The sequence below is a fragment of the Salvelinus sp. IW2-2015 genome, linkage group LG4q.1:29 (assembly GCF_002910315.2).
Source record: "Salvelinus sp. IW2-2015 linkage group LG4q.1:29, ASM291031v2, whole genome shotgun sequence".
In the NCBI taxonomy this organism is placed as follows: Eukaryota; Metazoa; Chordata; class Actinopteri; order Salmoniformes; family Salmonidae; genus Salvelinus; species Salvelinus sp. IW2-2015.
Genome location: NC_036842.1, coordinates 84,070,496 through 84,083,460, shown reverse-complemented (window position 1 = coordinate 84,083,460; position 12,965 = coordinate 84,070,496). Strand labels below are relative to the sequence as shown.

Below are 12,965 nucleotides of genomic sequence, written 5' to 3'. Positions count from 1 at the left end.
ATATTTAGACTCATGGATGGCCACCCGTTAGATAAAATACGGAAACGGAATAAACGTTTTGTTTTCGAGGTGATAGTTTCCGGATTAGTCAAAAGGTATATGGTTTAGAGAGAAAATAGTCGAGCGTTATAATTCCTGTAATAACTTGCGGCTGAATTTGAAAGGGGTTCCTTCGTTATTTTACCGTTCATTGTCTTCTATAGAGAATGTCTTGATCTACTTCAAATAGGTCTGTGTTTCGTCGCAGGCTTAAACCGCCTCGACGTTTTGATACCCGTGTAAATCTCACTAGGATAAGGTAATGTTTGTCAACATATTTTCATAAATCCACTCTACAATTTTTTTTTTTTTTTATCTTCGCTTATATTTAGCCATATTGGATCAGAGTTACCTTGTCCTATGGATATCTACACAGTTATAAAATTGGCAAGGTGGTTGTAAGCCTACACGAACACAGACCTTATTTTAAGTGAATCTCAAAAAATATCCTATGGAATAAATGAAAGGAACCGCTTTTCAGATTTTGCTAGGTGTCATGGGAATTATGACTCGCACTTTGGTTGTTTCAATTCTTACCATGCCCATTATTAAAAATAGGATTCTCTGCAATATAGAAATTAAAGTTTTTGTTTTCAACATTCATCACAGGTAACTTAAACTCTTATTTTTATTCAAACAGTTGAGGAGTATTTGGTCTCCTAAGCAGACTTCTTCAGTATCATGTCACTTTCAGAGCTGTGCGCGTTGTGTATTTATGTATTAATATTTAAGTTAAAATAAGTGTTCATTGTTCATTCAGTATTGTTGCAATTGTCATTATTTCAAAAATGTGTGTGTGTGTATGATTATATATGTAAAAAAAAAAAAAAAAAAAAAAATCAGCGATTAATCGGTATCGCTTTTTTTTTTTGTCCTCCAATAATAGGTATCGGTATCGGCATTGGAAAATCATAATCGGTCGACCTCTACTTTGACACCTCTGCTATGCTTACAACAATCACCCTGCAACCAGCCATGAGGTACATCCAATATTCTTACAGACCGGAAAAAAAAAATGAATTTCACATTCAACAGAGAAACTCTGATTTGTCTGGGTTTAAAAAAGGTGGTTGGATATAAAGTATTCATGCTGGAAAATAAAAATGATTGTTAAATGAAAACACAACCTTCACTTCTTTCTTACTCATTGTTAGGTCAATAATGGAGATATAAATGTTAGATATTCAGAGGATGAGTGAAAAAATAATGATTTAAAAAGCAGTTAAAAAAGGGTGTTTAAAGCGGGAATCTTTGGAGTTTTGGTTTTTGTAAGCAGCATACAATGGAAGACAAAGTCAATACCATCTATGAGAGCCAGAGAGGGGTTTCTTTCTATTACAGACACTCTATATGTCAATGCTCCTGTTACATTGCACAACCTTCAATGTTGTCATAATTACGTAAAGTTCTGGCAAATTAGTTCGCAAAGAGCCAGGCAGCCCAAACTGTTGCATATACCCTGACTCTGCGTGCAATGAACGCAAGAGAAATGACACAATTTCACCTGGTTAATATTGCCTGCTAACCTGGATTTCTTTTAGCTAAATATGCAGGTTTAAAAATATATACTTGTGTATTGATTTTAAGAAAGGCATTGATGTTTATGGTTAAGTACACATTGGAGCAATGACAGTCATTGATTGAATGTTTTTTATAAGATAAGTTTAATGCTAGCTAGCAACTTACCTTAGCTTACTGCATTCGCTAACAGGCAGGCTCCTCGTGGAGTGCAATGTAATCAATGCAAGATTGGATCCCCCGAGCTGACAAGGTTACAAATCTGTCGTTCTGCAAATCGGCGCCCAAAAATACCGATTTCCGATTGTTATGAAAACTTGAAATCGGCCATTCCGATTAATCGGTCGACCTCTAGTGTAAAGTACTTAAAATCATTTTTACTTAAGTACTACTTAAGTCGTTTTTGGGGATATCTGTACTTTACTATTTATATTTTTGACYACTTTTACWTCACTACATTCCTAATGAAAATAATTTACTTTTTACTCCATATGTTTTCCCTGCACCCAAAAGTTATTCTTACATTCTTACAAAATGGTCCAATTCACACACTCAGGAGAACATCCCTGGTCATCCCTACTGCCTCTGATCTGGAGAGGTAGACACTCACTAAACACAAATGCTTTGTTTGTAAATMATGTCTTGAGTATTGGAGTGTYACKCTGGCTATCTTTAAATTAAAAAAAGAGATTGTCGCTGTCTGGTTTGCTTAATATAAGGAATTTTGAAATTATTTATACTTTTGATACTTAAGTATATTTTAGCAATTACATTTACCTTTGTTACTCAAGTATATTTAGAACCAAATACTTTTAGACTTTTACGCAAGTATTTTACACAAGTATTTTCTCTTATGGTATCTTTTACTCAAGTATGACAATTGGGTGCTTTTTCCACCACTGCCCAATAGGGAGGGTTAGGTAGTAGACTAGCAGCGCACAGCTCCCATCTGTCTGGCCGCTGTAGATCTCTGTGGTGTTCAATCAGAGGCAGATCTCCAGTACCMACCAGTAAACAGCACCATAGTGTTTAATGTTGCCCAGCCATTCAGAAAGACTGGCTCATTCTCCACTGTGATCAAGTGGGGCTGATAATTAAAACAAACACGACTGAAGCCAGCTCAAAGGCCTGTTTCATCCAGATTTCAGAGGAACTCAGTCAGTCCTTCTGTTGTTTATCAGAGGGAGATGGATGAAACTCTGTTGCTAGGCCCTTTTGAACTTCATCATGAGTGGAATGTTTTATCTTCTTGCTCATTAGAAATGAAGGGGGATGGATATTCATCCATTACTATCCCCATGTCTATTACAACTCAGAATGTATAGCCTTTCCTTCTTCAAAGTGATATTCAATACCATTACAACAAAGAAATAGTTAAAAGCTGATAGTCTCAAAGCATTAGGAACAAATCCCATGTTGGCTGTCAAACTATATCATAAACAACCGGCGTTGCAAATCATTTTGGTACTGAGACCGGGGTTGCATTTTCCTGTGTTTAGGCAGACATGTATGGTAATTACTAGGGATGGTAATTGTGTTTTGTGGAGGAGGGAGAAGTGTGTGCAGGGTGGATGTGTTCTGCTCCAGGTCTCTGACACACTGTTGGGTGGTCTAGGAGCGATGTGCAGCCAGACTAATACTAAATCATCTCATTCTTAATGTGCACCACCTCCACCGCCCCATCGCCAAACACAAGGTGGTCGTCTTCCCGGGTTGTTTCAGGGCACCTTGCAGCAGCCCACTGAAGAGGCATGTGAGGGGCGTGTTTCTCCACCTCCCCAACACTGAGACCAGTGACCTTCATAGATCTCCAACCGCCCGCCACGAGGCTAAATACATGCTTTAGTTAACACTATCTGCTCTAATTCACTCACAAAACAGTASTTAGGCTATGTAGGCCTGCATCAGGGGTCGGCAACAGGTGGAGGGATTTTTTTTTTTCTCCCTCAATGTAAAAAATAAATACAAATTATGTGTGTATTTTGTGGGGGATTTCAGTTTTTAGTCAAAAAAATCACGAGGAATTCAGCAAAAAATGAGTTTCATTTATGCCTACCCCTGACCTACATAATTCAAGAAGATTTAAATGGATATTCCCATGAAACTGATTGAGATCAAATTATTGACTTGTAGATGCAGTTTGAACATTTCACCTGTAAAACGTGAAGAATTATCATTCATGATTGACAGTGATGGCCTTATTTGGTGTTTMAGGGTATTAAAATAAGAAAAAGGTATTGCGAAAATATGCCTAGGTAGTGGTAGCATTGAGGCATTTTATGCACTTTCTAAAATGATATTCAATAGGCTACATCTTGTCGATACAAACTTTGAGAAATGCTGACGTCATAAAAAATGGTGCTCCGACACCTCAAAAAAATAGCAGTTGTTCATGGGACCTGGCAGAGCCTCCTTGGGATCTCTCAGTAGTGACTGGCTGTCATCTGGGCCTTCTGGGCAGGGTGCATCAACTGGCTGAGTCATGGTCACTCTGACTCCCGCAACACTAGCAAGACTACAGTGTCCCGTCAAGACTACAGTGTGCAGTGTAGTTGATCTACTTTTGTTCCTTTACAGGTCATTTTGAGGCTTCGATCAGGCATGGACATCTATTTGCCCTGTAGTATTAGCTTAACTGTTGAAGCACTGTGACAAAGGGTCCCAGTCAATGTATAGCCTTATTTTGTATGATGTATTGAATCACCTAGATGTAGAACTATAATTTCCACCTGACCACTGGCAAATTATGGTCTCACAAGATTGCAGTAACAACAACAGAAGTTACACCAATCAAAATGTAAAAATCTGTCATTTGAGCCTCAGCCGTAAAATGGTACAGTATATCACCAGGATGAATTAACAGACACCCTTTACTGAGAATTTACTGACACCTTTCCTCATTCTCACTGTACCACTACTTAAAAAACTCATGAGAACATCAGGTGAAAATTTATTCACCAAACCTATCCAATGATATCCATACATAGCTGTGAGGTAGGCCACTTAGGCTAGTCTCCTGACTAATTAAAGACCAGCATTAAAGAGTGGCATCAAAATGTGCTAATTACCGTTTCCTCACAAAGACTAGTGAAGAGGTACTGTACTGCTGGAAATGGAGTGAAGTGTTAATATCTATTACTGTAGTTGTCTGTCTTTGTTCTTATATTAACAATAGGGCGGCCTATAACGTCAAATGTCTGYCACAGTTTGAAGTACAAGATAAGACTAGGCTATATGCACTATTATAAACCAGGACGTTTGGGTCCAGGATGCTGATTGGCTGAAACAGCATTTCAGCCATGTGCATATCAGACAATAATATATTGTACCACGGATATAACGAAAAAATACTTGGTAACTGCTCTATTTATGTTGGTAACCAGTTTTAAATAGCATTAAGACACGTGTGTTGCAGTATATGGCCAATAAACCACACCCACTTATTGCTGAAGTGGATACCTTTTTTAAAGGAATATCTGAAAGCATCTTCCCCTAATTTCAATCCATACTGAGACATAGTTCATCCATCCTTTGCAGGGAGGTATATCTGTATCTTGCATATTCAGCAGTATGTGGCCTAACGTTACCTAAGAGCGTGTCGGAATTGTCACCAAAGATGGCCGCACTACTCTGCGTACTTCCACTTCTAATTTCACTTAGTGGTTCTGCGGCGTCTGTCCCTTTCCTGAATTATCACCTCAATATTGAGTGTTGCTTTAAGAGATTTCATATATGCACCATTACCAGTGTCCCCACTGTGTCATAGTGGCTGTGAGGGGAAACTGTCCAAACCTATGAATCAATGAACCTAGATAAGATCGGTGTAGCTTAATCAGTCTCTCCAGGATTATGCGAAAGCAAAATGTTTAGCTAAATCAACAATTCTCTGCATATTACGCACAAAAGTCAAATCAGCGCAATATTATCGCATAAAACTGACCCATCACCGCAGTACAAAAKMATGTTATTAGAGCATTATCAACCAATCAACGCACATTTAACACATATCGTTCAATCAAGCCACTCGTCAAACTTTTCCCCTCGTCAGCGCATTTTCACGACAAATTGGACGACAACATCGCATAATTCCATGCAAAATGTCAGAATTGCCACAGGAAAATCAAGCATTTGCTCCCGAAAATATGCAGTACCAGTCAAAAATGTAGACATATCTACTTATTCAAAGGTTTCTCTTTATTTTTACTATTTTCTACATTGTAGAATAATAGTAAAGACATCAAAACTATGAAATAACACYCATGGAATCATGTAGTAACCAATAAAGTGTTTAAACAAATCAAAATGTATTTGAGATTCTTCAAAGTAGCCACCTTTTGCCTTGACAGCTTTGCACACTGTTGGCATTCTCTCACCCAGCTTCACCTGGAATGCTTTTCTAACAGTTTTGAAGGAGTTCCCACATATTCTGAGCGCTTATTGGCTGCTTTTCTTTCACTCTGCGGTCCAWCTCATCCCAAACCATCTCAATTGGGTTGAGGTCAGGTGATTGTGGAGGCCAGGTCATCTGATGTAGCACTCCATCACTCTCCTTCTTGGTCAAATAGCCCTTACACAGACTGGAGGTCTGTTGGGTCATTGTCCTGTTGAAAAACAAATGATAGTCCCACTAAGTGCAAACCAGATGGGATGATGTATCACTACAGAATGCTGTGGTAGCCATGCTGGTTAAGTGTGCCTTGAATTCTAAATAAATCACAGATAGTGTCACCAGCAATGCACCATTACACCACCACCTCCATGCTTCACGGTGGGAACCACACATGCGGAGATCATCCGTTCACCCACTCTGCGTCTCACAAAAACACGGCGGTTAGAACCAAAAATCTGAAATTTGGACTCATCGGACCAAAGGACAGATTTCCACCGGTCTAATGTCCAWTGCTCGTGTTCCTTGGCAAAGCAAGTCTCTTATTATTATTGGTGTCCTTTAGTGGTGGTATCTTTGCAGCAATTCGATCATGAAGGCCTGATTCACACAGTCACCTCTGACCAGTTGATGTTGAGATGTGTCTTACTTGAACTCTGAAGCATTTATTTGGGCTGTAATTTRTGAGGCTGGTAACTCTAATGAACTTATTCTCTGTACCAGAGGTAACTCTGGGTCTTCCATTCCTGTGGCGGTCCTCATGAGAGCCAGTTTCATCATAGCGCTTGGATTTTGRGACTGAGCTTGAATAAACTTTCAAAGTTCTTGAAATGTTCCTGATTGACTGACCTTCATGTCTCAAYGTAATGGACTGTCATTTCTCTTTGCTTATTTGAGCTGTTCTTGCCATAATATTTACTTGGGTCTTTTACCAAATAGGGCTATTTTCTGAATACCACCCCTACCTTGTCACAACACAACTGATTGGCTCAAATGCATTAAGAAGTGAAGAAATTCCACAAATTAACTATTAACAAGGCACACCTGTTAATTGAATTCCAGGTGACTACCTCATGAAGCTGGTTGAGAGAATGCCAAGAGTGTGCAAAGCTGTCATCAAGGCAAAGGGTGGCTACTTTGAAGAATATCAAATAAAATATATTTTGATTTGTTTAACACTTTCTTTGGGGGTACTACATGATTCCATATGTCTTATTTCATGTCTTCACTATTATTCTACAATGTAGAAAATAGTAAAAAGAAAAGAAAAACCCTTGAATGAGTAGGTGTCCAAACTTTTGACTGGTTCTGTATAAAAACATATAAACAATCCTGGAGGGGCTGCCTAATGCCTTCATATTCCTTACCATGTAGACAGAGATTCATGCAAGATCTCAATTGTCTTCCCCAAGAAACTACCATTGAATGAGATCAGAGTCCAACATCTCACATCCTCCCATCTACCCTCCATCTGCCTTTCATTTGTGTGCTTTGCCTGTGATACTCTTGAATCTCCTATATCACTCTCTTGAACACTGAATGTCACTGGCACAACAGTAGCCTACAAATATTTATCTAAGAGCATCAATGTGATTTWTAAAATCTGTATTTTTCTATTGTCAATTATTGTATCATTGTGGAGTGACACTTAAAAAATAAAAATAAATTATATATAGATTTGTGACATTTTCATGTTTCTTCTGTCTCAATACAGCCAGCGAACTGAATCAGAGTTGGCCAGTCGACGCCCATGTCTGTCTGGATGACATGACTTGGGATGATGGTGAGTCAAGACATGGTCATCTTCTTTATCTTTCTTATTTAATCATGATCTCTTCTCTGCTGCCATTGAAGTCATCGTAGATAGATCCATAAAGTCCTTCTCCACCTGTCTCATCCCATGTGCCCCTTTTCTCTCAGCTGTTTGACATTGTCTGTGTTCTCTTTTCAGATAYCGAGGTGTACACGTATGGCTGTCGCTGTGGAGGGGAATTCTCCATTGGAAGAGAGGAGGCGGAAGGGGAAGAGGCCATTGTGTGCTGTGATACCTGTTCACTCAGCATAGAAGTCAAGACGACAACCTGACTGACTGTCTCATTGTTCGCCAGACATCTCTAAATCCTGAAGAACTAGATCAAGGAGGTTCATAGTTTTCTTTTAATCTACATCCACCGAACACGTGTCCACATTTGAACCTTTTTAATTGGGCCCCCATGGGACCTTGTGCACCTGTCTATTGGACAATGAAAGGAAATTTGATTTTGCTCTTTTAAATGTCATGCAATAAAATCATGGTGCAAAATTAAACTAACAACCAATCAAGTGAACTGTGTCATGATAATGGGTGTGTGGGTCTCACATGCACGCACTTCATATAATGGGCTCTAGTTTAACAAACCTTACAGAATGGTAAATCTAAGGGCTGTAGTTTAACCGACCTTACAGAATGGTTAAAATCTAAGGGCGTGTTTAACCGACCTTACAGAATGGTAAATCTAAGGGCTCTAGTTTAACAGACCTTACACAATGGTAAATCTAAGGGCTGTAGTTTAACAGACCTTACAGAATGGTAAATCTAAGGGCTCTAGTTTAACAGACCTTACACAATGGTAAATCTAAGGGCTGTAGTTTAAGACCTTGAATGGTAAATCTAAGGGCTCTAGTTTAACAGCCTTACACAATGGTAAATCTAAGCGCAGGTGGTAGCGCTGTAGGTTCAGGGGTGTGTCAGAAATATCTTTGCTATTTTCATAGTCAAAATTATCAACGCACTTGCTGCCGTTGGTGCGAAAGGGCTGGGTTTTGAATAAACTGTAGAGGCTTGGCCCCTCACCGGCCAATCAGAACATGCTCCATGGCGAAATATTTGGTTGCTTCAAGTTGTGTATTTAGGGTCTTATGTATTGCCTTGGAATCAACTCCAGTTACAATGTTAGTCCGTTTTATAGTTTGTTAAATAATAAAAAATGTATACCTATCTTTGCTAAATACATTAACTTGAACCCATTTACTGTGGCTTCAATAGCATTCACACTGGTTTAGGGGCTAGGCCTCRTGTAAATTGCATTATGGCTGAGCATGGACATGTCAAACATTGTCAATGAGCAAGATTCAATTCATTGTTGATAAGGCCTAGAAAGAGTGCGAATAATTTGAAGCAAGTTCTGAACAAAACAACTTGATTTCACTTACAGGCTCCATCATTTCTCCCTGTGMGCATATAATATTAAAACAACGTGGAGGGTTTTACGCACATCCAAACTTTTWAAAGTAGCTGGACAAAATCCACTGTAAAGAGAGAGGGAGAATGTCCACTCACTGTTATACTGCTCCCATATAGGTCTATGTTTTCTGAACATAGTTGAAACCTTACAGATCAGATCGGGGGTTTTATGCAAAAGGGACCTGCATGGCTAAAATAATGTGGGCCTGCCTACAGTGCATCGATAAAAAGGGAATGTCAGCTCACTGTTTTACTCCTCTCAAACTTTAATAAAGCTTTGGTGATTTTAAGATTAATTTCCAATCGTTCTCAGGAGCCAAACCCTTTATCGACKGTCTTGACTACTTCGCGATTGCATTGGGCAGGACAAAATAAATAACTTAATTGAGAGGAGGGAAGGCTATGCTTGGTTTTTAACCAAATAAAACAAAATTGCGAAAAAACATTTAGTGTTTTTGTTCCTCAATACGATGTATACAGGCACCAAAAGCACATTAGGCTACTCTTGTTCCATGTTCATATGGGCAGTGTGCTTCACGGCTAGATGGGCTGTGTTTCCGCTGTCAAAATTCATGCCATAACCAACTGTGTTACTGCTCAAACCTGCTTTTGATTGGTCTTAACTATCGCTGTCAACGCTGCCTGAAATTAGCACTTTGGATCATGTTTTTAAGGACACACCTAAAATATTTCCACCCCTCCCATCTGAGCGCAAGCGAGCTGATACAAGATAGGGAAATTGCCAAACATGCCGTTAGGCCTGAAAATGCTAGTGCGGCAGTTTTTACATGACGAAATTACAAACTATAATGCGTTTGAAACTTTTGATGCCTTAACGCCAGCTGAAAATAGAGCCCTTAGTCTCTGGTAGACCCTGAAGTCCTATTGAGTAGACCCTGAAGTCCTATTGAGTAGACCCTGAAGTCCTATTGAGTAGACCCTGAAGTCCTATTGAGTACGACCCTGAGTCCTATTGAGTAGAGCCTGAGTCCTATTGAGTAGACCCTGAAGTCCTATTGAGAAGACCCTGAAGTCCTATTGAGTAGACCTGAAATCCTATTGAGTAGACCCTGAAGTCCTATTGAGTAGACCCTGAATCCTATTGAGAAGACCCTGAAGTCTATTGAGTAGACCTGAAGTCCTATGAGTAGACCCTGAAGTCCTATTGAGTAGACCCTGAGTCCTATTGAGTAGACCCTGAAGTCCTATTGAGATAGACCCTGAAGTCCTATTGAGTAGACTCTGAAAGTCCTATTGAGTAGACCTGAAGTCCTATTGAGAGACCTGAAGTCCTATTGAGTAGACCCTGAAATCCTATTGAGTAGACCCTGAAGTCCTATTGAGTAGACCCTGAAATCCTATTGAGTAGACCCTGAAGTCCTATTGAGTAGACCCTGAAGTTCTATTGAGTAAAATAATCTGCACTTTGTTTGCACCCCCCTTCCATTGTGAAAAGCAAATGGCTCGGTAACTTGTTAGCTCTTAACTTTGTTTGCATGTAAATAAATTACTTTTTTCAAGACTCAATGCTGTTACAAACGGCCTCCACACTTCACTACAGAAGACCCCTCTAGTGAATGCCAACATTTCTGTCTTATTGTCCCTCAGCCCCCATGTTGGCAGATAGGAGAGGTTACAGCAATGGGACGGGGTCATGGGTTCATTATACTTCAAACAGAGTCATTAGGCTGTTCGCTAAAATCTATCCTTTTGTAGCAGAAACAGCTTGAGCGGGGCGAACCACGCTTTTCACCAATATCCCACAGTCTGAACCAGGGCTAGACCTGCCAGTGGGCCAGCAACAGTCRAAACCCTAATCCACTGTGACATCAATTAGGAATAATCTCATCACTTTTAGAGATTGGGCTTGTCAAAGCTTTCATTAAGTTCTCTCGGTGTCTCCTATATAGTGCAGACAAGATCAACAACACATCATGATGTAGTGATGGACATTAGAATCCCAGAGGCGATTTGTGTGGATGTCACTTTTAACCTGGTGTGAACTTGMGTCTCTGTTTGGAGAAATCTTCTATATTAGTATACAGTTGGAAAATGTGTATGTTCAGCTCCGTATTGATTTAAATGACTTCCAATAGTAGTCGGAATGAACGATCAATATGATGGCATTTTGAGCTTTGTTTTGTTGTGACTTAGAAATGTTGTAGATTCCGATGATTCTCTGTAAAGGTACTACAGTGGGGTCTGAAATTATTGYCACTTGATAAAGATGCAAAACTGACTGTATAAAATAAATAATTCAAATACTGAGCTATATTGTATGCTCCAAAAAATTGGGAAATCGTATTATTTTATACTAGCATTATTGCTCAGAGAGATTTCGTTTAGCAAGTAATACATTTTTTTCTCAAAGTTAGGGGTCAAAAATGATTGCCCCCCCCTGTTTTCAATACCTTTCAATGCCTCACCTTGCGAGGATGATGGCACTGAGCCTTTTTCTAAATGTTTCATGAGTTGGAGAACACAATGGGGAGGGGGGGATCTTGGACCATTCCTTCTTACAGCATCCTTCCAGATCCTTGATATCCTTCATCTGTGCTTATGGACTGTCCTCTTCAATTCAAACCACAGGTTTTCAATGGGTTTCAAGTCTGAGATGGCCATTGCAAAATGTTGATTTGGTGGCCAATTAACCATTTCTTTGTGGATTGTGATATGTGCTGTTTTCTGCTCATGCATTCTCATTTTGATGCCAAACCCACCACTGGTGTGTGTGGCCAAAGAGCTTGACGTTCATGTCATTCAACAAATGTAAAGCCTGGTGTTTGCTATAAGGCATTGGCACTTGGATTGAAACCAGTGCTTTGGTCAAATGACATGAAAATGGAGCTCTTTGGCCATGCACACAAGTGGTGGGTTTGGTCTTGAAATGAGAAGACACAAGCTGAAAATAACCTCATACCTACTGTCAAATATGGTGGTAGCTCTGATGTTATGAGCTATTTTTCTTCCACTGGTRRTGGGTCCCTTGTTAAGGTCAACGGCATKATGAACTCTACCAAGTAACAGGACATTTTAGCCAAAAACCTGGTTGCCCCTAGCAGGAGGCTAAAATGTAGCCTGAAGTGGATCTTCCAGCAAGACAATAACTCCAAAACACACGTCAAAATCCAAGTGTTATGAATCTTATATACGGGATACACATGGTATACACTGTCCAACGAAATGGTATACACTGTCCTTCTTGACAATGCAAGAACAACAAGAAATAATAAAATATAAGAATATGAACATCAAGTAAATGTCTCAGTAGAATATAATAAACATTTTAGCATAAGTATAATACAGGAAGACAATTTATTGTCCAGTATTTARACATGTATGAGAGAATCGAGAAATGGGGMGCAAGTGTTTAAATTGCAATAGTAGCAATAGTAAATAAATGTCTGGTAGCAGATGTGCGTGTGTGATGCATGTGTGAAGTTGCGGAGAGTCAGTGCAGGTGTTCAGTTCAAGTGTTCACCAGTCTGATGGCTTCTAGATAGACGTCATGCTTCGATACRGCCTGCCCGACGGTAAGGGAMAAAATAGCTTGTGGCRGGAGTGTGTGGGGCTCTTTATGATGCTGTGGGACTACCTCAGGCACTGTTTAAAGTAGATGTTCTGGATGGGTGGGAACACAGCCCCAGGGGATGTACTGGGCCATCTTCACCACCCACTGAAGGGCTTTGCGGGTGTGGACAGAGCAATTCCTGTACCAGGCCGTGATGCAAATGGTCAGGACGCTCTCGATGGTGCAGTGGTAGTATTGGAGAGGACCAATACCACCACTTCAGAGTG

General features: G+C 39.8%; 1 protein-coding gene across 1 annotated transcript in view; it reads left to right on the top strand.

Moving 5' to 3' along the window:
- dnajc24 (DnaJ (Hsp40) homolog, subfamily C, member 24) overlaps window positions 1-8,271 on the top strand; it is a 25,211-nt gene extending 16,940 nt beyond the window's left edge. Inside the window, exons 3-4 of the mRNA XM_023985928.2 lie at window positions 7,659-7,727; window positions 7,896-8,271. Of these exons, the coding sequence (XP_023841696.1) occupies window positions 7,659-7,727; window positions 7,896-8,029 (203 nt within the window). The 3' untranslated portion in view covers window positions 8,030-8,271. The remainder of the gene's footprint in view (window positions 1-7,658; window positions 7,728-7,895) is intronic.
- The last annotated feature ends 4,694 nt before the right edge of the window (window positions 8,272-12,965 follow it).